Below are 22,353 nucleotides of genomic sequence, written 5' to 3' on the forward strand. Positions count from 1 at the left end.
GAAAAAAATATGAAACTATTAAACTTTACCACTGGGGAAACCCCTGATACTGTGTCAAATATTAGGGACACCCAAATCAATAGGCCAAGTTCTTGATCTTGAGGCTTGCTCTTGTGAAGCTTATGTATGTAGCAGAGAAGCTTAGCCTACCTATTGGTATGCCTGAGAGTCACATCCGGAGGACCTCTTTTGTTGTTCAGATGTGGCCTCACTCTCTCTAAGCCCAACTCTGCAGGTGAAATCATTGCCTTCACCCCTACATGGGACATGATATCCAAGGGTAAAAGAAAATCTCCCTGGCGGCGTGGGCGATGATCCCAGGGATGAGGCCACCTGGAACCGTGGGATCAACCACGCCATCCTGACCAAAAGGGGGAAAAGAAGTGTAACAAATAAGATATCAGTGGTTGAGAGAGTTCAGATAGAGTCAAGAGGTTACTCTGGAGGTCAGTCTTACACATGCTTCAGTTAGACATTACTACCTATCATAACTAGGTATGCCAAACCCCAACCAAAACCATTCCTGCCAATCCTAAAGAACACCTAGGGAATATATAAGATTCTTCAAAGTTTCCATGCACAAGGGCAACTTTCTAGAAATCTACAACCTCCATATGGGTCCCTGGACCAGATAAGACCTGAAATGTAGAGGGGTCAGCCTCTCCAGAACATCAGCTAGTTTCATTCCCCATCCCATATCATTGACAGTCCCTTCCAACATGAAAAGGGTAGAATGGGCACAGCCCAAATACCCCTAAAAAGTGGGATAGAAAGATCAAAGACGATGGTGGAGTTATACAGAAAAGATAGGGTGAAACAAATGAGTATGATTGCTGACTCATTATATTGATATTTCTTTTAGTCTCCAGTATCTTAGAGCAGCTAGTAGTAAAAAACCTAAAATTGTGGAACTGTAGCCCATACCAAAGTCTGAAATCTATTCTACAACTAATTGCTGTGCTGTGCTTTGAAATTTATTGCTTCTTTGCATATATGCTATTTTTCACCAAAAAAGAAAAAAAAGTCTATTGTGATGATAAAAAAATAAATACTTATTCCTTCTAGCCCCTAAGGTTCTGGAGCAGCTAGATGGAAAAATCTGAGGTGATCGTATGGTAGTCCATGACAAACTCTGGAATCTGTCCTGTAACTGCTTGTTGAAGAGTGCTTTGAAAACTATTGCTTTTTTTCTTTCTTAGCTTTGTATATGTTATACAAAAAAATTTTTTTTGTAATTAAATTCTGATCAAGATAATAGGAGTGGAGGTGACAAAGAGAGGGTTGGGGTAAGGGAGATGGGTAAGGTAAACATGCAACCTAAGTGAAAGCAGAGTTCTTCCTATCAAATTCAACTTCAAAACAAGCCCTCCACCAGCCTCTGCGAAGCCCCTCATGCACGAACCCTGAAGTTACCATCGGATGCGAGTCTGCTTTAAAATCTTTCATGATAATATCCAAATATCTCAGGAGGACATTCATGAAATCCTCCTTGTCTGCAAATAGAATCTCACTGCTCTTCTTCTTTTGCTCAGAGCTCCGGTCACATCAGTTGGTGGGTCTTGTCTGAAGATACCTGTTGTTTTCTAATTCCACATCTTTGCCTGGCATAGAATGTTTTCTCTCTTAACCTCCATTTTGTTTGCTTGTCAGGTCCCAGCTTTAAGTGTTTTCTCCTCTGAAAGCTGCCCCCGACCCAGGAAGAAATTTATTATCTCCTTCCTTGTGTCATTTTCACCTATGACATATAAAATTGTTTTGTAATTATATTTCTCTCTCTCTCTCTCTCTCTTTCTTGCCATATGCTGAAACCCACTGGAGCATGAATTTTTCTTACACATCTTCACAGCCCCTGTGCTGAGCACAGGGGTGGCTATACAGTAGATGCTTAATAAAAGTTTATTGAATGAATGAAAGAAGGAGTAGATATTGAAATATCTTTAAATGTCTTAAATGAGACATTGTGAAGAAATGATAGATGTGACTGTGTTAACTCTACAGAAAATGTCTACCGTCAGATACATAACAGGGACTTAAAAAATGGAAGATGCTATTATTATGTGTGTGCTGCCTCTGAAGGAATGATGGTTTCTTCTAGTCTTGACAGTGCACCAATTGGACCGCCTAAGAAAGAGAAATAATTCTGACAAACGAAAAGGAACGTTGGTCGGTTTAGAAGTTGAAATTTATTGTGAGTGCGCTATTATCCTTATTAGAGTATTTATGTTATTTATATTAGACTTCTTACCTATCTTTAAAAAATTATCAAACTTTAAAATGAAATTTAAAAAATTATTTATTAATTAAAAAAATTTTCACAATGAACAAAAACATTAACATATGTTCATTTCATTCTACATATATAATCAGTAATTCACAATATCATCACATAGTTGCATATTCATCATTTCTTAGAACATTTGCCTCAATTCAGAAAAAGAAATAAAAAGACAACAGAAAAAGAAATAAAACAAAAACAGAAAAAAAAAGATTATACATACCATACCTCTTACCCCTCCCTTTCATTGATCACTAGCATTTCAAACCAAATTTATTTTAACATTTGTTCCCCCTATTATTTATTTTTATTCCATATGTTCTACTCGTCTGTTGACAAGGTAGACAAAAGGAACATCAGACACAAGGTTTTCACAATCACACAGTCACATTGTGAAAGCTATATCATTATACAATTATCATCAAGAAACATGGCTACTGGAACACAGCTCTACATTTTCAGGCAGTTCCCTCCAACCTCTCCACTACATCTTGAATAACAAGGTGATGTCTACTTAATGCGTAAGAATAACCTCCAGGATAACCTCTCGACTCTGTTTGGAATCTCTCAGCCATTGACACTTTGTCTCATCTCACTCTTCCCCCTTTTGGTCGAGAAGGTTTTCTCAATCACTTGATGCTAGGTCTCAGCTCATTCTAGGGTTTTTCTCAATCCCTTGATGCTGAGTCTCCATTCATTCCAAGATCTCTGTCCCACGTTGCCAGGAAGGTCCACACCCCTGGGAGTCACGTCCCACATAGAGAGGGGGATGGTGGTAAGACTGCTCGTTGTGTTGGCTGGAGAGAGAGGCCACATCTGAGCAACAAAAGAGCTCTCTGAGCTCTCTTGGGGGTGACTGTTAGGCCTAAATTTTAAGTAGACTTGACCTATCCTTTGTGGGGTTACGTTTCATATGAACAAACCCCAAGACTGGGGTCTCTGCCTATAGCTTTGGTTGTCCACACTGCTTGTGAGAATATCAAGAATTCAACTTGGGGAAGTTGAATTTCTCCCCGCTCTCACCACTCCCCGAAGGAGGCTTTGCAGATACTTTTCCACTCACTGATCGAATCACTCTGGGATTCATCGGGACATCACTCTGGACAAACCAGCAAAATCTCATGTCCTACCTGAGATTCCAAGTACTTATGGCATTCAAACTATCTACATAAGTTATATTAGGAAATGCACTATCAAAATGTAAATTCTGGGGCGGGCCGCGGTGGCTCAGCGGGCAAAGTGCTTGCCTGCTATGCCGGAGGACCTCGGTTCGATTCCCGGCCCCAGCCCATGTAACGAAAACGGAGAAACAAAATACAATAAAACAAGAAAATGTTTAAAAGATGTTTCCCTTTCTTCCTCTCTTCCTTCCTTCTATCCTTCCTTCCTTCTCTCTGTCTTTCCTTTAAAAAAAAAAAAAAAAAAAAAAAAAAAAAAATGTAAATTCTGTAACAAATAAACATTTTTTGCTTTAGTCTCACACAGAAGGTGACATTTTAAAATATTAATTACCATCTATTTTAAGTACCCAGCGATAATGACATTCCTTTGTTCTTCCTCATGCAAAAACATTTTTAAAATTGTACCTTGTACATTTCACTATTATTATACACTCTAGGCATTCCTAGATTATACCATCTCAATCTTTAACATCTATCTTTCTTTCTGATTTCATTTATGTCCCCAGCCCTCTTCCCTCTATCATTCTCACATGCAGCTTCATTCAGTGTTTTAATATAATTATATTACAGTTAGGTAGTATTGTGCTGTCCATTTCTGAGTTTTTGTATCCAGTCTTCTTGCACAGTCTGTATCCCTTCAGCTCCAATTACCCAATATCTTACCCTATTTTTATCTCCTGATGGTCTCTGTTACCAACGAAATATTCCAAGTTTATTCACTAATGTCAGTTCATATCAATGAGACCATACAGTATTTGTCTTTTAGTTTTCGGCTAGACTCACTCAGCATAATGTTCTCTAGGTCCATCCATGTTATTACATGCTTCATAAGTTTATTCTGTCTTAAAGCTGCATAATATTCCATCGTATGTATATACCACAGTTTGTTTAGCCACTCGTCTGTTGATGGACATTTTGGCTGTTTCCATCTCTTTGCAATTGTAAATAACGCTGCTATAAACATTGGTGTGCAAATGTCCGTTTGAGTCTTTGCCCTTAATTCCTTTGAGTAGATTCCCAGCAATGGTATTGCTGGGTCGTATGGCAATTCTATATTCAGCTTTTTGAGGAACCGCCAAACTGCCTTCCACAGTGGTTGCACCATTTGACAGTCCCACCAACATTGGATAAGTGTGCCTCTTTCTCCGCATCCTCTCCAGCACTTGTCATTTTCTGTTTTGTTGATAATGGCCATTCTGGTGGGTGTGAGATGATATCTCATTGTGGTTTTGATTTGCATTTCTCTAATGGCCAGGGACGTTGAACATCTTTTCATGTACCTTTTGGCCATTTGTATTTCCTCTTCTGAGAGTTGTCTGTTCAAGCCCTTTTCAGATTTTGTAATTGGATTGGCTGTCTTTTTGTTGTTGAGTTGAACAATCTCTTTATAAATTCTGGATACTAGACCTTTATCTGTATGTCGTTTCCAAATATTGTCTCCCATTGTGTAGACTGTCTTTTTACTTTCTTGATGAAGTTCTTTGATGCACAAAGTGTTTAATTTTGAGGCGTTCCCATTTATTTGTTTCTTTCTTCAGTGCTCTTGCATTAGGTGTAAGGTCTATAAAACCGCTTCCAATTATAAGATTTATAAGATATTTCCCTACATTTTCCTCTAACTGTTTTATGGTCTTAGACCTGATGTTTAGGTCTTTGATCTATTTTGGTTAACTTTTGTATAGGGTGTGAGATATGGGTCCTCTTTCATTCTTTTGCATATGGATATCCAATTCTCTAGGCACCATTTATTGAAGAGACTGTTCTGTCCCAGGTGAGTTGGCTTGACTGCCTTATCAAAGATCAAATGTCCATAGATGAGAGGGTCTATATCTGAACACTCTATTCGATTCCATTGGTCAATATATCTATCTTTATGCCAGTGCCATGCTGTTTTGACCACTGTGGCTTCATAATATGCCTTAAAGTCAGGCAGCATGAGACCTCCAGCTTCGTTTTTTTTCCTCAAGATACTTTTAGCAATTCGGGGCACCCTGCCCTTCCAGATAAATTTGCTTATTGGTTTTTCTATTTCTGAAAAGTAAGTTGTTGGGATTTTGATTGGTATTCCATTGAATCTGTAAATCAATTTAGGTAGAATTGATATCTTAACTATATTTAGTCTTCCAATCCGTGAACACGGTATGCCCTTCCACCTATTTAGGTCTTCTGTGATTTCTTTTAACAATTTCTTGTAGTTTTCTTTGTATAGGTCTTTTGTCTCTTTAGGTAAATTTATTCCTAAGTATTTTATTCTTTTAGTTGCAATTGTAAATGGAATTCGTTTCTTGATTTCCCCCTCAGATTGTTCATTACTAGTGTATAGAAACACTACAGATTTTTTTTTTTAATATTTGGTTTTAATTAGGCAGTTCAGTAGCATTTTTCCAGTCACCCCTGTTATAGTTGTTGATTGGTTAGAAATTGCATTAGGGTTTTTTTTTTTATTAATTAAAGAAAAAAAAAGAAATTAACCCAACATTTAGAAATCATTCCATTCTACATATGCAATCAGTAATTCTTAATATCATCACATAGATGCATGATCATCATTTCTTAGTACATTTGCATCGATTTAGAAGAAGAACTAGCAAAACAACAGAAAAAGATATAGAATGTTAATATAGAGAAAAAAATAAAAATATAATAATAGTACAAAAAAAAAAAGACAAACAAACGAACAGACAGACAAAAAAAAACCTATAGCTCAGATGCAGCTTCATTCAGTGTTTTAACATGATTACTTTACAATTAGGTATTATAACACTACAGATTTTTGAATGTTGATCTTGTAACCTGCCACTTTGCTGTACTCGTTTATTAGCTCTAGTAGTTTTGCTGTGGATTTTCGACATATAGTATCATATCATCTGCAAACAGTGATAGTTTTAATTCTTCCTTTCCAATTTTGATGCCTTGTATTTTTTTTGCTTGTCTAATTGCTCTGGCTAGAACTTCCAACCCAATGTTGAATAACAGTGGTGATAGTGGACATCCTTGTCTTGTTCCTGATCTTAGGGGGAAAGTTTTCAGTTTTTCCCCATTGAGGACGATATTAGCTGTGGGTTTTTCATATATTCCCATTATCCTTTTAAGGAAATTCCCTTGTATTCCTATCCTTTGAAGTGTTTTCAACAGGAAAGCATGTTGAATTTTGTCAAATGCCTTCTCTGCATCAATTGAGATGATCATGTGATTTTTCTGCTTTGATTTGTTGATATGGTGTATTACATTAATTGATTTTCTTATGTTGAACCATCCTTGCATACCTGGGATGAATCCTACTTGGTCATGATGTATAATTCTTTTGATGTGTTGTTGGATACGATTTGCTAGAATTTTATTGAGGATTTTTGCATCTGTATTCATTAGAGAGATTGGTCTGTAGTTTTCTTTTTTTGTAATATCTTTGCCTGGTTTTGGTATGAGGGTGATGTTGGCTTCATAGAATGAATTAGGTAGCTTTCCCTCCACTTCAATTTTTTTGAAGAGTTTGAGCAGGATTGGTACTAATTTTTTCTGGAATGTTTGGTAGAATTCACATGTGAAGCCATCTGGTCCTGGACTTTTCTTTTTGGGAAGCTTTTGAATGACTGATTCAATTTCTTTACTTGTGATTGGTTTGTTGAGGTCATCTATTTCTTCTTGAGTCAAAGTTGGTTGTTCATGCCTTTCTAAGAAGTTGTCCATTTCATCTACATTGTTGTATTTATTGGCATAAAGTTGTTCATAGTATCTTGTTATTACCTCCTTTATTTCTGCGGGGTCATTGGCTATGTCTCCTCTTCCATTTCTGATCTTATTTATTTGCATCCTCTCTCTTCTTTTTTTTTGTCAATCTTGCTAAGGGCCCATCAATCTTATTGATTTTCTCATAGAACCAACTTCTGGTCTTATTGATTTTCTCAATTGTTTTCATGTTCTCAATTTCATTTATTTCTGCTCTAATCTTTGTTATTTCCTTCCTTTTGCTTGCTTTGGGGTTAGTTTGCTGTTCTTTCTCCAGTTCTTCCAAGTGGACAGTTAATTCCTGTATTTTTGCCCTTTCTTCTTTTTTGATATAGGCATTTAGGGCAATAAATTTCCCTCTTAGCACTGCCTTTCTACATCCCATAAGTTTCGATATATTGTGTTTTCATTTTCATTTGCCTAGAGATATTTACTGATTTCTCTTGTAATTTCTTCCTTGACCCACTGGTTGTTTAAGAGTGCAATTTTAAATCTTTTAAATGTGTTGTCAGACACCTTATAAGGTAAATATTATAAGTTCCAGTTTAAATGGAGAGTATTTTAAAAATTTCCCAAGTTCACCTAATTATTTGAGTGATGGTGTCAGGATTCAAACCCAGGTTGTAAATCGCTGAAATTTTCAGCTGCCAATCCTAGTTCTCAGCCCATAGGCCTGAGAAAAGGGTTTAACACAGCTGAACTAGAACTTGAGGGCAAAGAGATGCAGTAAAAATAAATTAATGAGGGCAGTGTGACGGTGGCTCAGTGGCAGAGTTCTCACCCACCATGCCCGGAGACCCAGGTTCAATTCCCAGTGCCTGCCCAAGCCAAAAAAAAAAAAAACCTACTTAGCAAGCCCCCTAGTGCTAGAGGCTGGGTCGTATTCCAGATCTGTGATTGGATGAAGGCCAGAAGTCTCAGAAATATTACTTCTTGAGACTAACATTCCCCTGATGGTTAAAACAAAATTGCTGCTTCCCGCTGGAGGATTTACAGGATGCTTAGCCAGAACCTGGGGGAATTAAATATCAGCGAAGGAAGGCCAGTTTTCAAATCAAGGAACACTGAATTGCTGGGCTGCTGGGGGGTCCCCACCGGGGCTGAAATGAACGTCACCACTCGGGGCTGGTGCTAGCAGGTTCTGGCACAGCCTTGCTGGGCATGCTGTGCTGGGCCCTGGGAACAGCTTGAGAAATTGTTTTAGAAAGATCAGTTGAGAGACGAAGGGAAGGGGAAATGAAGATGACCTATGAAGCTGCAACAGCCTCCTCCTAATCGGCCTCTTGTCTCTGGCCTCGCCCTCTGTTTGTCCATTCTTTGCTGTAGCCAGGATGATCTTTCAGAAGCATACATTGGGTGGTATCACACCTCCGCTTTAAAACTCCTCAGAAGGGAGCATGAGTGGCTCAGTGGTAGAACGCACTCTTTCCATGCAAGAAACAGGTTCGATTCCTGGACTATGCACCCCCCCCCAAAAAAAAACAAAAAAACTTTAATAGCTGCTGCATCTCCTTCCCCTCAGGGGCAGTTTCTGTCTGCAAGGTATCCGCATGGCTGTGGGAAACACTTTTCTCAGAGCCAAGACAGTGAGATTCAGAAAGGGCCCAACAGATGTTCCATCCCAGTTCTATGCAGCATTTTCTCAAGGCCACTGAAAACAAGGAAAACCATGTTCAAAATTTCATTTGGAATTTTCCCCATTTTTTTGAGGCAACTTTAAGAAATTTGAAATATATATCATGGCACTTTAAAGATAAGTCAGGCCATTATGTTTTGTTTTGTTTTAATATTTTTATTGTAAACCTTAACAAACAAACATACAAATATTCTTGAAATACAAACATTCTATACATGGTGTACAATGAATGGCTCACCGTATCATCACATAGTTGCGTATTCATCACCATGATCATTTTTCTGAACATTGCGTCTCTCCAGCAAAAGAAATAAAAAAGAAAAAAAACCATACATACCATACCACTTAGCCCTCTCTTTCATTAACCACTAGTATTTCAATCTACTCAATTTATTTTAACCTTGATCCCCTTATTTATTTATGTATTTTAATCCATCTTTTTTACCCAAATGTCCATACCCTAGATAAAAGGAGCATCAGACACAAAGTTTTCACATCACACAGCAAGCCCTTATTCTTGAGACTTGCTCTTATGAAGCTTATTTATGTAGCGGAGAAGCTAAGTCTACCTATAGTTATGCCTAAGGATTACTTCCAGAAGATCTCTTTTGTTGCTCAGATGTGGCCTCACTCTCTCTAAGCCCAATTCTGCAAGTGAAATCATCACTTTCCCCCCATGTGGGACATGATATCCAAGGGTGAAAGTCTCCCTGGAAATGTGGGTGATGACTCCCAGGGATAAGCCTGGCCCTGGCATTGTTGGATCGATAATGCCATCATGACCAAAAGGAGGAAAGAAAGTGTAACAAATAAGGAATCAGTAGCTGAAAGAATTCAAATAGAGTCGAGATGCTACTCTGGAGGTTTCTTTTATGCATGTTTCAGCTAGATATTGCTATCTATCATAGTTTGTCAAACCCCAACCAAAACCATTCCTGTCAACCCAAAAGAATATCTAGGGCTTTCTCTGATATTCCATGCACTATGATTACTTTCAGAAACCTACAACCTCCAGATGGGTCCCTGGTCCAGATAAGTCCTGAAACCTAGCCCAGCTTCTCCAGAACATCATCTAGTTCCATCCCACATCCAATATTATTGACAGCCCCTTCCAACATGAAAAAGTTAGAATGGGCATAGCCCAAACACCCCTAAAGATTAGGAGAAAGGTCAAAGGAGATGGTGGAGTTGTATAGAGAAAGTAGGGTTTAACAAATGAGTATGATTGCTGAATCATTATATTGATATTTCTTTTAGTCTCCAGTGTTTTGGAGCAGCTAGCAGTAAAAAACTAAAATTGTGGAATTGTAACCCACACCAAACTCCGAAATCTTTTCTACAACTAATTGTTGTAGGGTGCTTTGAAATGTATTGCTTTTTTTGCATATATGTATTTTTCACAAAAAATAAAAATGAAAAACTCAATTGTGACAATGAATGCACAGCTTATATGGTGATAATGTGAGCCATTGATTGTGCACTTTGGATAACTATATGGTATGTAAATATATAATATATATCAATAAAATTGCATTAAAAAAGGATAATAGCTAAGAATTATTGAGGCTTACTGTGTGTCAAGTATACTTCTAAATGCTTTACGGCAATTAATCCTTAAAATGACCCAGTGAGATATGTACTCGTCATTTCCAGTTTTAAAGATGAGACATATAGAGATTATGTAATTTGTCTAAAGTTATACAGCTGGTAAGTGGTAGGGCCTGAATTTAAATCTAAGTTGCCAAGTTCCGTGATCTGTACACTCAAGGACTCATCCATCAAGGACTAGAAGCACGAATCTCATCAAACTTCCTTCTCCAGCAGAAAACCTTTCCTACTGGATAAGCCATGGTGCAGACTGAGGCCCTCCACTTCTGACTCCAACTTAGCTCTCCCCTTGAACCAGGATATCCCCAGATCCCTTCTGTGCTACCCTCACCAGTTACCTGCAAAACGCTGTTCACGCTCATGCTTTTCTTTCGCAAGTGCTGGCAAACTCCCACTTTAAATGTAACCTTCTTTCACCTCACCTTCCCCAGGCAGAACTAACCACCTCTCACCCACATGCCCACGATGAGCCATGATTTGCACCTATCTCCATTGCATGATTTGCACCTATTTCCATTGCATGATTTGCACCTATCTCCATTGCATGATTTGCACCTATCTCCATTGCATGCCGTACTTCCTCTGCATGCTGTCTCTGTTTCCTGGCTGCTAACACAAGTACTTTACAATGGGATTGTCTTAAACAACACAACTTTATTGGCTAACAGTTTTGAGGTATCAGCAATGCTTCCTTCCCAAACATTGTCATTTGGGGGCTGGCTGCCAGCGAGGGTCGGTCCTTGGCTTTCCCATCACAAGACAATGCACATGGCGATGTCCTCTCCTTTCTTTCTTGAGTTCCATTGACATCTGGCTACTTTGGCTTCTCTCTGTGGTTTTCTCTCACTCTGAATTTTGCTCTGTTTATAAAGGATTTAGGCAATTTGGATTAAAGCCCAACCAGATTAAACTACCTGAAGTAACATCCTCAAGAGGTCCTGTGTACCACGGGTCCCCACCCACGGGCACGTGGAGCAAGACCTAGAACATGCCTGAACTGGGGCTCACAGTCCAAGCCACACCGACTCACCATGTGCTCTGAGGTCACTGCAGTGGGCGTGTGTCCCTCACTAGACCGGGGTTTTTTGAGGAAAGAATGTGTCAGGCCTTGAGGCCAGCCTCACCAAGGAGATAAATTTTAAAAAACACTACTCTAACAACCAGAATGACTGAAGTAATCTATATCTTGTGTGCTGGTTTGAAAGGATGCACGTACCCTAGAAAAACCATGTTTTAATCCTAATCCCATTTTGTAAAGGTAGCCGTTTCTTCTAATCCCTATTCAGCACTGTATGCTCCAATCTGTAATTAGATCATCTCCCTGGAGATGTGATTGAATCAGGAGCGGTTGTTGAGCTGAATTAGGTGGAGATGTGTCTCCACCCATTTGGGTGGGGTCTTGATTAGTTTACTGGAATCCTATAAAAGAGGAAACATTTTGGAGAAAGCTAGAGATTTCAGAGAGAGCAGAGAATGACACAGCCACGAGAAGCAGAGAGTCCACCAGCCAGCGACCTTTGGAAATGAAGAAGGAAAACGCCTCCCAGGGAGCTTCATGAAACAGGAAGCCAGGAGAGAAAGTGAACAGATAATGCCATGTTCACCACATGCCTTTCCAGATGATAGAGAAACCCTGACCGTGTTCGCCATGTGCCTTCTCACTTGAGAGAAAGACCCTGAACTTCATCGGCCTTCTTGAACCAAGATATCTTTACCTGGATGCCTTAGATTGGACAGTTCTATAGACTTGTTTTAACTGGACATTTTCTCAGCCTTAGAACTGTAAACTAGCAATTTATTAAACTTCCCTTTCTAAAAGCCATTTTATTTCTGGTATATTGCATTCTGGCAGCTAACAAACTGGAATATCTCATCTAATCTGGCAGCAAATGTAGAGGAAAACTCCCATTTATAAGGCAGAGGAAACCTTCTTGAGATGTGCATCTGCTGTCTCTCAACCCCATAGAAGTTGTCCCCAAATCTCTTTCCCTTTCTCTAAACTCTCATGGAGAACAAACCCACGGTCATGTTTTGCCTTTCTTCCCTCTTCTAGGTCATTTCTATCTTTTAAACCAACATCTCTGGCTTCCTTTCTGTATGAATACACACAGCCTCTCCAGCTTTCTCACTTTGGGGTTCACTTCTCCATGCCCCAAGCACTACGATGGGCCAGGTACAGAAAAGGGCTGTGGTTCCAGCTGTGGCTACTAAGGAGTTCATATTTCCCCCATCACCTTCACCTCTGTGTCCTCAGCTCCTAACTCAGTGCCAAGCACAGGACTGATGCTCCTGAGAATGATTTTCTTTCCCTTCTCTCTCTCTCTCCCCCTCTTTTTGGGGAAAAGCCCAAATACATCTAAAGCCTCCCACAAGTTGGCTCTAACATTCCTTCCTTTGTCTATCTAATCACTTCTCCCCAAATTAAGTTCTTGACCTAAGGCAAGCAGCCTCCACCTCGCCAAACCATACATTTTCCTGCCTCCCTGCTCACTTTTCTTTCCGAGGAAGGTTCCCTGGTCCTCTATTCCTATGCTGCTCCCAGCTCTGCCCTTCTTTGACAGCCTTCCATCATTATCCGTAATGCCCTGCCCTGGGATCACTGCTTCTTGTTGCCAGGACGACCCCTTCTGCCTTGTGATATTCCAGAATCACAGCCATGGACTGGCTTTCTCACTGGTATAGTAAGCTGATTTTTTTTTTTTTAATTGAGAAATCTTAACATGCAAACATCATACATGGTTTATAATTAGTGGTTCAGAATATCATCACGTAGTCATGCATTCATCACGATGATCATTTTTCTTAAACCGATTTCTTGAGGTGTATTTTTGCCTTGTCTAGATTGTAAATTCAACAAAAACAGCAGAACTCATTTAATTGAACAGCCGACTTAAATCATAACCCCCCACAACAAATCTTACGTAGCATCCATTATAAGACACACGTGACTCCTGAGAAGTTAACATGTGTCTTCAGTGAAAAATGGCACTATTCCTACCCTACAGATGCACAAAAACTGAGATTCCCCATGTCTCCAGACCCACTGGGTTCAAGGCCCAGCAGGCAGGTTTTGCCTCAGGGTTTTTGCCCCCTGCAGGCGTGTTTATCTGGAACACTCTTCCCTTGTGGCTTGTTGTCTCAACTCCTTCAGATCTTTGCTCAAATGTCACCTTCTCAGTGAGGTCTTTCTTCGCCCCACTTAAAATTGCAACACCCCCGTCCCACCTGCCATTCTTTTACCCTCATTTCTTTTTCTCCACAGCATTCATCACACCCTGATATATCATCTACTACCTGTTATTTATTTATTGCCAGTGTGCCCCCCACTGGAATGCCAGCTCCATGAGGCAGGGATTTTGTCTGTCTAGCGTGGCACATAGCAGGCCGTCAATAAGTACTGCTGAATGAATAGAGCTTGAGCAACACCAGACCAGGGAGACAAATACGTACTCTACTTGCATCTCCAAGCCTAGCTTAGCATCTTGCAAAGAGTGGGTGCTCGAATATTTATTGATGGAAGGGATGCAGGAAGGGCTGATGAACTAGGCAACCTGTTCCAGGCTACCCAGGGCGGCCATCCTGGCAAACACAGGCGCTTGGGCCCCACTGGATAGTGACTGCCTAACTGTCCCATTCGCAAGTGAGGGCGAAAGCAAGGCTGCAACAAACGTGTTTTTAATCCAGTGTTTTATTACCACCAGGCCACAGCCGCTTGGGTTCCTCAGGGGTGAAACGAGCGTGCAGGTGTGCGCTGGCCTCTCAGAGAAGTTGTGAACAAGCAGCACAAAGGCCTCCCTGCAAAGGGGTCTCCAAAACCGAGGCTGAAAAGCTTTCTGGTGGCTTCAGCACGTTGACCGTGGCCGTTTACCTCTCCTTCCCAGGGCCGGACGACCTCGCCCGCCGAGCCCCGCTCCGCCCAAATGAGGATGGAGCGGGAAGGAGGAGAGGGAACATCCTCCCACCCCGGACCCGTGCGGCGCGGGAACGGCCGGGAGGGGTCCCCCAGCCTGGGCCCGGGGCCGTGGCGAGCGCGCGGGAGCGGGGATGCGCGCGCGCGCCTGCCTCGCCGGCTCGGGTTGCTACGTGATTTCTTTGTCAATGAAGCGCCGCTCTGAGCTGCAGTCACAGTCGCGGCCCGGGAGCCGGAGCCGAAGCTGGGACCGGAGCCCCCAGCGAGCGAGCAAGGAGAGCGGGGCGGAGAGGCAGCAGCCGGCGGCCGGAGGGACGGTCCCGAGCGCGCCCTGCGCCCGCCAGCCGCCTCCCCCTGCACCCCCTTTGCCTCCGTCTGCAGGAGCGAGCCCCAGGGAGGGGCCCCTGGTGGCGCCTGTCCCACCCTCGCTGCCCGGGGCGCGCCGACCCGCGGTGACAAGCACCGTGAGAAGCCGGGTCTGCGGCCGCCGCGGCTCCATGCGGCCCCGGGCCCTCTGCGGGTGAAGCCCCCGAAGCCCGCCCCGGGCGCGGCAGAACGAGCGAGCGAGCCGCCCCCTCCCTCCGGCTCCCGGGCCATGGCCGGAGATGCCCGGTGAGGACCCGGGCGCCCAGGGCTGGGCTTCCCGGCGCGGCGCGGAGCGAGGAGGCGGCCTGGATGTGTGAGGCGTCCCCATGGCTCGGCAGGAGGAGAAGCTCCAGGGCCCGAGGGGAGCTGGGCCGGCGGCGCGGGGGCGCAGGAGGCGGCCCGGGGCGCGCGGGCTCATCCGGGCCGGCGGGGGACCCGAGCACCGCCCAGGAGTGAGAGCTCTCGGGCCGGTGTGGGGCCCTGGGGCCGGCGCGTCTAAGGCTGCGCCGCCGCCGCCGCCGCCGCTGCTGCTGGGACTCCTGCTGCTGGCGGCCCTGGCTCAGCACTGCCGCGCCGAGCCGGGTAAGCACTTGGCGGCTTCTTTGCGCCCGCAGAGGTGTCTGGAGGAGCGGGATCGCTGGGCGCGGGCGGCACGCGGCGGGGCGGCGGTGGGTGCGGAGGTCTTCGCTGCACCGGTGCTGGGGGTTTCACCGCCCTGTGCTGCTGCAGCAGCATGCGAAGTGCCGGAGATCGGTCTCCCGGGAAGGCAGCGTGGGGCGGGGAAGAATAAAGAGGTGCCTTCGCATCTTTTTTTTTTTTCCTGATAAGTTGCAGATTTTTCCTAGGGGCCCCCTAGGCACGTTTCGTTTAGATAGCCTTGATGTGTTTAGGACACATTAAGAGGAATGCGTTTTGGCCGGGCGCGTTTCCCGCTGGGGGCATCCACTTTGTTTTGGACTCCTTGTTAAGTGTCCGCGTTGTCTTAGCTGCATGAAATGGCTCGAGAGTTTTAGCCAAATCCCATGTTGGTCTCCTCTGTGTTGCCAGCAGACGCCTTTTCTTCTGGGACGGAAGGTACCTGAAATAATGGCTTACACCTTGTAAAGGAATGCAGACCCAGATCAGATTTATAATCCATGGGTTGCAGGAGGCTAGTGAAAGGTAGTCACATTTGACTCTTAGAATCTAAGAATCCTCAGGAGAGAGATTTCTGTAATTCCCTGGACGATTTTGAGAAATCAGGTGTAACTGGTTGGAGGGAATTATTCTACTGTGCTTCAAAACTTCCTCTGCGCAGTCAATAACTGTCTTTGAAACAAGAATGATTACTACAGCACTTTCAAGAACAGGCTTTTGTATTTGTGCTGAAATTCTGGGCTTTGGTACATTTTGTTTATCGGGGACTATGACCCTCACTTCAGCTAGTGAGATCCTGTAGTTTTGAGGGGTTTTGGCAAGGACTAATGAGGACTGCTTCTTTAAGGATTGATAACACCCCCCCTCCCCAAATTAGGTTGAGGTTCCTTTATTGCGAATGAGCTCACACTACTTTCGGTAAGAGGGTTTCAGGTTAGAAAGCATTTCTTCATCAGTTTAATTCAAAGCCGGTTTTCCCTTGATTCACTTAGCATCATTGACATGAGGTGTTGGTGCGTGCAAGTTACTGTCAAGGAATTTTCTGTTATGATTATAGTGGTTAGGAAGTTTGGTTATCTTTGGGTGTGTGCCAGAGAACTGAGAAAGGCCTCTGATGATTTTTAGTCCCCAAGTTTTATGGTGATACATATTGAGCATAATGGTTAAAAGGTAAGTTCTGAGTAAGACACATGTAAATACCTTAGTATTCATTTGATCAGAAATACACATAAAGCTTTTGTTTATAATGAATCAGATCCTTGATGGTTCTGTCAACTGTTTAATGAGTTATTAACTTTTGGGTGTTTCCAGATGCCATTAACTGTTCAACCATCTGTAAATTTGGATTTCCTATATTGTTCCTGTTCAGGCTAATGTCAGATGATTTCCTTGATCAGTTTTGTATTTCTTCTCTCCCTTTGGACCTTTGTTCACTGACTCTTCTGAGCTCTGTGATTTTGCTTGGCTCTTCTTTCAGAGGGCCAGAGCTTAATTTAGGGTACTCCTTACTTACAGTTTTTGGCTTTAACTTTGCTGCCATCCCACCTCTCCCACTTTAGTGTGGTGGTTACAGGGATACCAAGCTAGGAAAGATGCTTTGATTAAAATGATGATAAAAATCATTAAAATTGGTGGTGTCCCCCCAAAGTCCTGTGTCTTTTCCTTTTTCATTAGGTGCTTTGTTGCTTTGTCTGTGAGTTTGGGCTGCCTTTCCTGCTGTCACCTGTGATGACCAGTGTCCGGTGGTCTGACTCACCTGTGGATCCATAGTCTACTTGCTTTCCTGGCAGTTTGCTGCTGATTCCATTTCACGACTGGATTCTCCCTCAGTGGAGGGGTTAATTAAACCCAGACCCCCCAGCTCGTCTTCTCCCTGCTTTCATTTGTTCTCTGGCTCCCACTTGATGCTGCTTCACCCCAGGGTGAGCAAGTCCTGGGGCTCATGCAAGGTGTCCCCAGGGGTTTGTGCGACGAACCAATGTTAGAAAGGAGGTAGAGAGTGAACATCATTTTCCTGGGATCTCTTGCTTCCATCAAACAACCTAGTTTTGAACTTTTTCTGAGGGGTAGCTCTGGATTGGTCCCATCACTCGCTGCAGAATACATCTCATACCTACATGCATCAGAAGCCAAACCTGTGACGCTTCACATCCTCGTGGAAGTGCTTGCTTGCTGTAGTTGTGTCACTTACATTGTTGCTGCACCTTGTTTTCTAAGCAAGGCTAAGCCAGACATTGGCTGTGGTTGAAAAATGAATAAAAAGAAATTCATTTCTGGGAAATGCTGCAGTGCTTTTCAGAATCTTTGTGTCCTGGAGACCCTGCAGCATGTTCCAAGCATACCACTGCTCATTTCTTTCCAACCCCTGCTGCTTTAATATTCCTGAGGAATCTGAGTTCCTTCTCTTTTCCATCTAAAGGAAAGGCTGCTCCTCCAATGCCCTCCCTCAGACTTCCTCTTCTAACTTCCATGTCCATGGAAGGAACTGTTGCTCCCAGGCAATAACTTCCATTTTGGATGTGGGAGGTTGGTGTGGGAAAGAAGTTTCTTTATAGCAGCAAGCTCCAGCAACCTCTTTTCTCTGATGCCCTCTGGGACTCCAGGTAAAATGGTAAAGTTCTGATTTGACTTTATGATCTACGTAGCTACAGGTCTTCAATTCAGTTCACGTCAGCAGGCGTGCCTGGAGTGCCTGATACGTGCAGGACAGTGCTCATCTCTTTTGAGGCATCTACTCAGTGTGTCCTTACCTTCACTGTGCCTCAGTTCCCTCATCTGTAAAGTGGGGATTTTACAGTCCCATTGGGTTGGTTGTGAGGGTTAAATGAGGTAATAGATCTTAAGTGTCTAAAACAATCCATGGTCCATAGTAAATGCTCAATAAATGCAAGAAATTTTTAAGATGGCAGAAATCGACAAGAATGCTTACTGTGTCCAGGCACTGTGCTGGGGCAGTGGGTAGAGAGGTGGCTAAAAACAAGGTGGTTTGTAGAAGCCCCTTGTGAAGAGGGCATCATGGGCCCCTGAACCTGGATTTGCATGATTGGGGCTAATAAAATGAGGGAAGGATTCATTCTGGGTGAGTGGAGTTCTTGAAGGATGAACAGGGCTTAGCAGGGTTGGCGGTGGCTTTCAAACCGAGGAAGCAGTTAAGGCTTCTTTGTGACCAGAGCACAGGGTGTTGCAGGCAGGAGCACCCAGGACCCTTGGATACGCGGGGCTTCTCTGGGCCTCCTCACCAGGCAGGCGCTCTGCCCTCCTGGCTCCCCGTGCGGTGGTGTGTTTCTTCCACCAGCATCTGAAATCCTGATTATCTTTGTCTTCCTATTGCCTCTCACCATGCTTGGTACCGAGTAGGCACTTGTTCAATTTTCAGCCTTCTCGTATTCCTCTTCTCTCAGTTGAGCAGATTCTGTTGGATGTTGGACTATTATATCATTTAAGCAATTCATGGTAAGTTATGACTGACTATTTGTTCATGGATATATTTGCATTTTGAAAGAAGGGTCTGCTTCTTTCAAATCAGAGACATCAGGGAATCTCTAATTTAATACAATAATAGAGGAGATAATTTTGATCTGGGATGTCTTCCTTGCCTCCCTCCAAAGTCCTTATACTCGTCATCAATTTGGAGTTCCATTTGGAACAACTTTAGGAGTTCATTCCTCCTTCATTCACTCAATGTGTTTTGAGAGCCCAGCTCGTCTGAAGTTACAGTAATCAGCAAAATCAATCTCCTCCTCTCATGGCAATTAGAAATTAGCCCAGCGCTTTGCAGACTTTCGCGTGCATGTGAATCACTGAAGGCTCCTGCTAAAATGTAGATTCTGACTCAGTGGGTCCGGGATAAAGGCTTAGATGCCATCAAGCACCTGAGTGATGCTGAGGCTGCTGGTTCCTGGACCCCACCTTGGGTAGCAAGTGTCTAAGGGACTCACAATAAACAAATCAAGTAGATTGGGTGACAATGAGTGCTAAGAAGCAGAATGAATCAGGGTAAGGGGATAGCAAGAGGCTGAGGGTTAGTGTGTGCGCCCTCACACCCGTGCTCATTTATATAGAGGGGTGAGGGAAGGCGAGATGGTATTTGATTAGAGACCTACCCGTCGATACTGGGGAAGAGAGCAAGTGCAAAGGTCACGAGGAGAAGTTGTACTTGGGCTGGTGGAGGGACAGCAGTGGGGTCAGTGTGGAATTGAGTGAACGAAAGTGAGAGTGGTAAGAAATGATGTTGGAGAGAGAGCTGGGGCCAGATCATGTGGGACTGATTGACTCGGCTGAGGATTTGATATTTTATTTTGAATGAGATGGAAAGCATTGGAGCATCCAGGCAAGAGGTGACGTGATCTGACTTCAGCTTTAAAAGGATCAGTGGGTGTTGTTGGAAGAAAAGACCATAAAAAGAAAGGTGGAAGCAGGGAGATGAGGTGGGGGGCTACTGTTGATACCCCATCTGGAGATGATGATGGCTTAGATAGTGTGGTAGCAATGGAGGGTGTGAGCAGTGGTTAGAGTTTGGACATATTTTGAAGGTTTGACTAATTAAATTTTTGGATGGATTAGAGCTGGGGTGGGAGAGAAAAAAATGGAACCAAGATGGTGCTGAGGCTTTTGGCACAGGCAGCTGGGAAGATGGGAAGATGGGGTTGCCATTAATTGAGATGGGGGAAGGTTGGGTGAGATTCAGGTTTGGGTTAGAAAATTTGCTTTGGTATGTTACACTTGAAATGTTTATTAGACATCCAAGCAGGGATGTCACATAGCTGGTGAGAACAAATGAGTCTGGGTTTAGAATTATGAATGTGGGAGCTATCAGCTGGAACTGGATAAGAAACGTGGAGAGTGAGTATAGAGAAGAAAGAGATTTGAACAATGAGTCCTGGGGCACTGCAGCATATAAAGGTTCCAGAATAAGAAGGGGACCAGCTCAGGAGACCAAGGAGAAGCAACAGGAGGCAGGAAAAGAAGGAAATGGAAACAGGGCCCTGGAAGCCAAGAGAAAACGTGTTCAAGGAGGAGAGTGTGATCAGCTGGACCAAATGCTGCTAGGAGTGGAGTTAGAAGGTTCTAGCAATGGACATTGGTTTGTAGATGTAGAGGTGTTGGGAAGCCATGAGAGTGGTGGAGACAAAAGTCTGATTGCACAGGGTTCAAGAGAGAAAGAAAGAATGAAAATCAGAGACAGTGAATAATACAACACTTAATGTCTTTTCCATAAAGGGAGGCAGAGTGATAGGGTGGTGGCTGGCAGGAAGGTGGCCCAGGAAGAGCTTAAGATGGGATATAATTACATTATGTTGTACTCCCTCCCCCCTTTTTTTAGCATATGCAACAAGAGTGTTTAATTTGGTGTGTGTGTGTTTCAAAGTTAGAAGCCCTGAACAAAATACATTTGGACTTTTTACTCTCAACGTTATTAGCACTTCAGAGATACTTGCAAGATGTCCCAAGCCGGGTCTCACCTTTCTTTTCCCATTTTATATGCAAAGTAAAGAAGAAGATCTTGGGAACAATAGCACTGGACTTTTAATATTGGCATAAAACAGAAGTGAGATATTCCCTTCCCTTCTCACCCTCTCCCCTAAAACAGAACATCACTGTGGAAAGCTTGAGATACTGAAATTCTGAGGACAATCAGAGAATCTCTCAGAAGCTTACTTCTTTTATGTCTTAAATTACTAGAACATGATCTGAAAATATTCAAAATGAATGCGCATGCTTCCTTTTATATTTTCATCAACCTTCGGTCCCAAATTGTGGTTTTCTTTCTCCCCACTCCCTTTTTTTAAAGTACAAACAACAGCTCTACTCTTCTCCAGACAAAAATGAGTAGTTGGAATGACCCTACAACATTTGAGTGGCTTGACAACATATTACAGGGGATTTTTAAACGCACAGAGGGATGCTTTATTCTAGGTCATGGGCTGTTTGCCGTGGATGACATCTGTTTCTGGGGACTCCGGGATCCAGGGAGCAGCCAGCTGTCTGGGTGCTGTAAATTCAGTTATGGGCGCAGGTAGAAAGGTGACAAATGAGTCACTTTGATCTGGCAGTATTTATCAGGCCCCGGAAGATTCCAGGCTCTTCCCTAATTGCGGGCGGTACCGTGGAGGGCGAGTTGGACTTGTCCCTCAAGTTACCTGAGGTCCAGGACAAGAAGCTGTATTCACGTGGGTGGTGTGGTGGGTCAGTAAAGGTCCTCGGTGGATTAGGTTAGATGGGGCCTGTGGCAGATCAGAAAGGACCTGCCTTGTCCACAGGTGCGGCCCCTGCGCGCCTGTAGCCTGTGAGGGAAGGAGCCATATTTCTGACTTCTCAAGAAAAATTGGATATTTATTTAAAATCTTCTCATTTTCAAATGTCAGCAACCAATTCAGATTTTTGAAACGTCGTGCTGTAGAAAAAACACACCCATGAGCTCTTCCTCTTTCTTAAAAGTCAAGTTTATGACGGTATAATCTGTATATGGCAAAATTCACCCTTTTTTAAGTACACCGTATACTGAGTTTTGGCAGATAGATACAATCATGTATCCAGCACTACAATCCAAATATAGAATATTTACATCACCCCAAAGAGTTCCCGTCTGCCGCTGTTCCCCCACATTTTCTGCCCCTGGCAACCACTAATCTCAGCTCTGTCCCCATAGTTCTGCCTTTTTCAGAAGGTTATATACATTGACTCATGCAGCATGTAGTTTTTTGTGTGTCTGGCTTCTTTCGCTTAGCATGGTGCTCTTGAGAATCACTGATATGGCTGCAAGTACCATTCGTTCTGTCCTTTTTATTGCAGAGTAGTATTCATTCTGTTTCACCGCAGTTTGTTTATCCTTTCAGCAGTTGGTAGACATTTGGGTTTTTGGCATAAAGGTCTTTGCATGGACAGCTTTCATTTCTTTTGGGTGAGATTTCTGGGTCAAATGTTAGGCATCCGTTTAACTTTAGAAAAGACTGCCAAACTATTTTCCCAAGGGGCTATACAATTTTGCATTCTTATTAGCAAGATTTGAGAGCTC

General features: G+C 43.2%; 1 protein-coding gene across 1 annotated transcript in view; it reads left to right on the plus strand.

The window, feature by feature from the left end:
• Positions 1-15,028: 15,028 nt before the first annotated feature.
• KIAA1549L (KIAA1549 like) overlaps positions 15,029-22,353 on the plus strand; it is a 320,630-nt gene continuing 313,305 nt past the window's right edge. The window contains exon 1 of the mRNA XM_077114789.1: positions 15,029-15,455. Within this exon, the coding sequence (XP_076970904.1) occupies positions 15,029-15,455 (427 nt within the window). The remainder of the gene's footprint in view (positions 15,456-22,353) is intronic.

The sequence above is a fragment of the Tamandua tetradactyla genome, chromosome 8, assembly GCF_023851605.1.
Source record: "Tamandua tetradactyla isolate mTamTet1 chromosome 8, mTamTet1.pri, whole genome shotgun sequence".
Classification (NCBI taxonomy): Eukaryota; Metazoa; Chordata; class Mammalia; order Pilosa; family Myrmecophagidae; genus Tamandua; species Tamandua tetradactyla.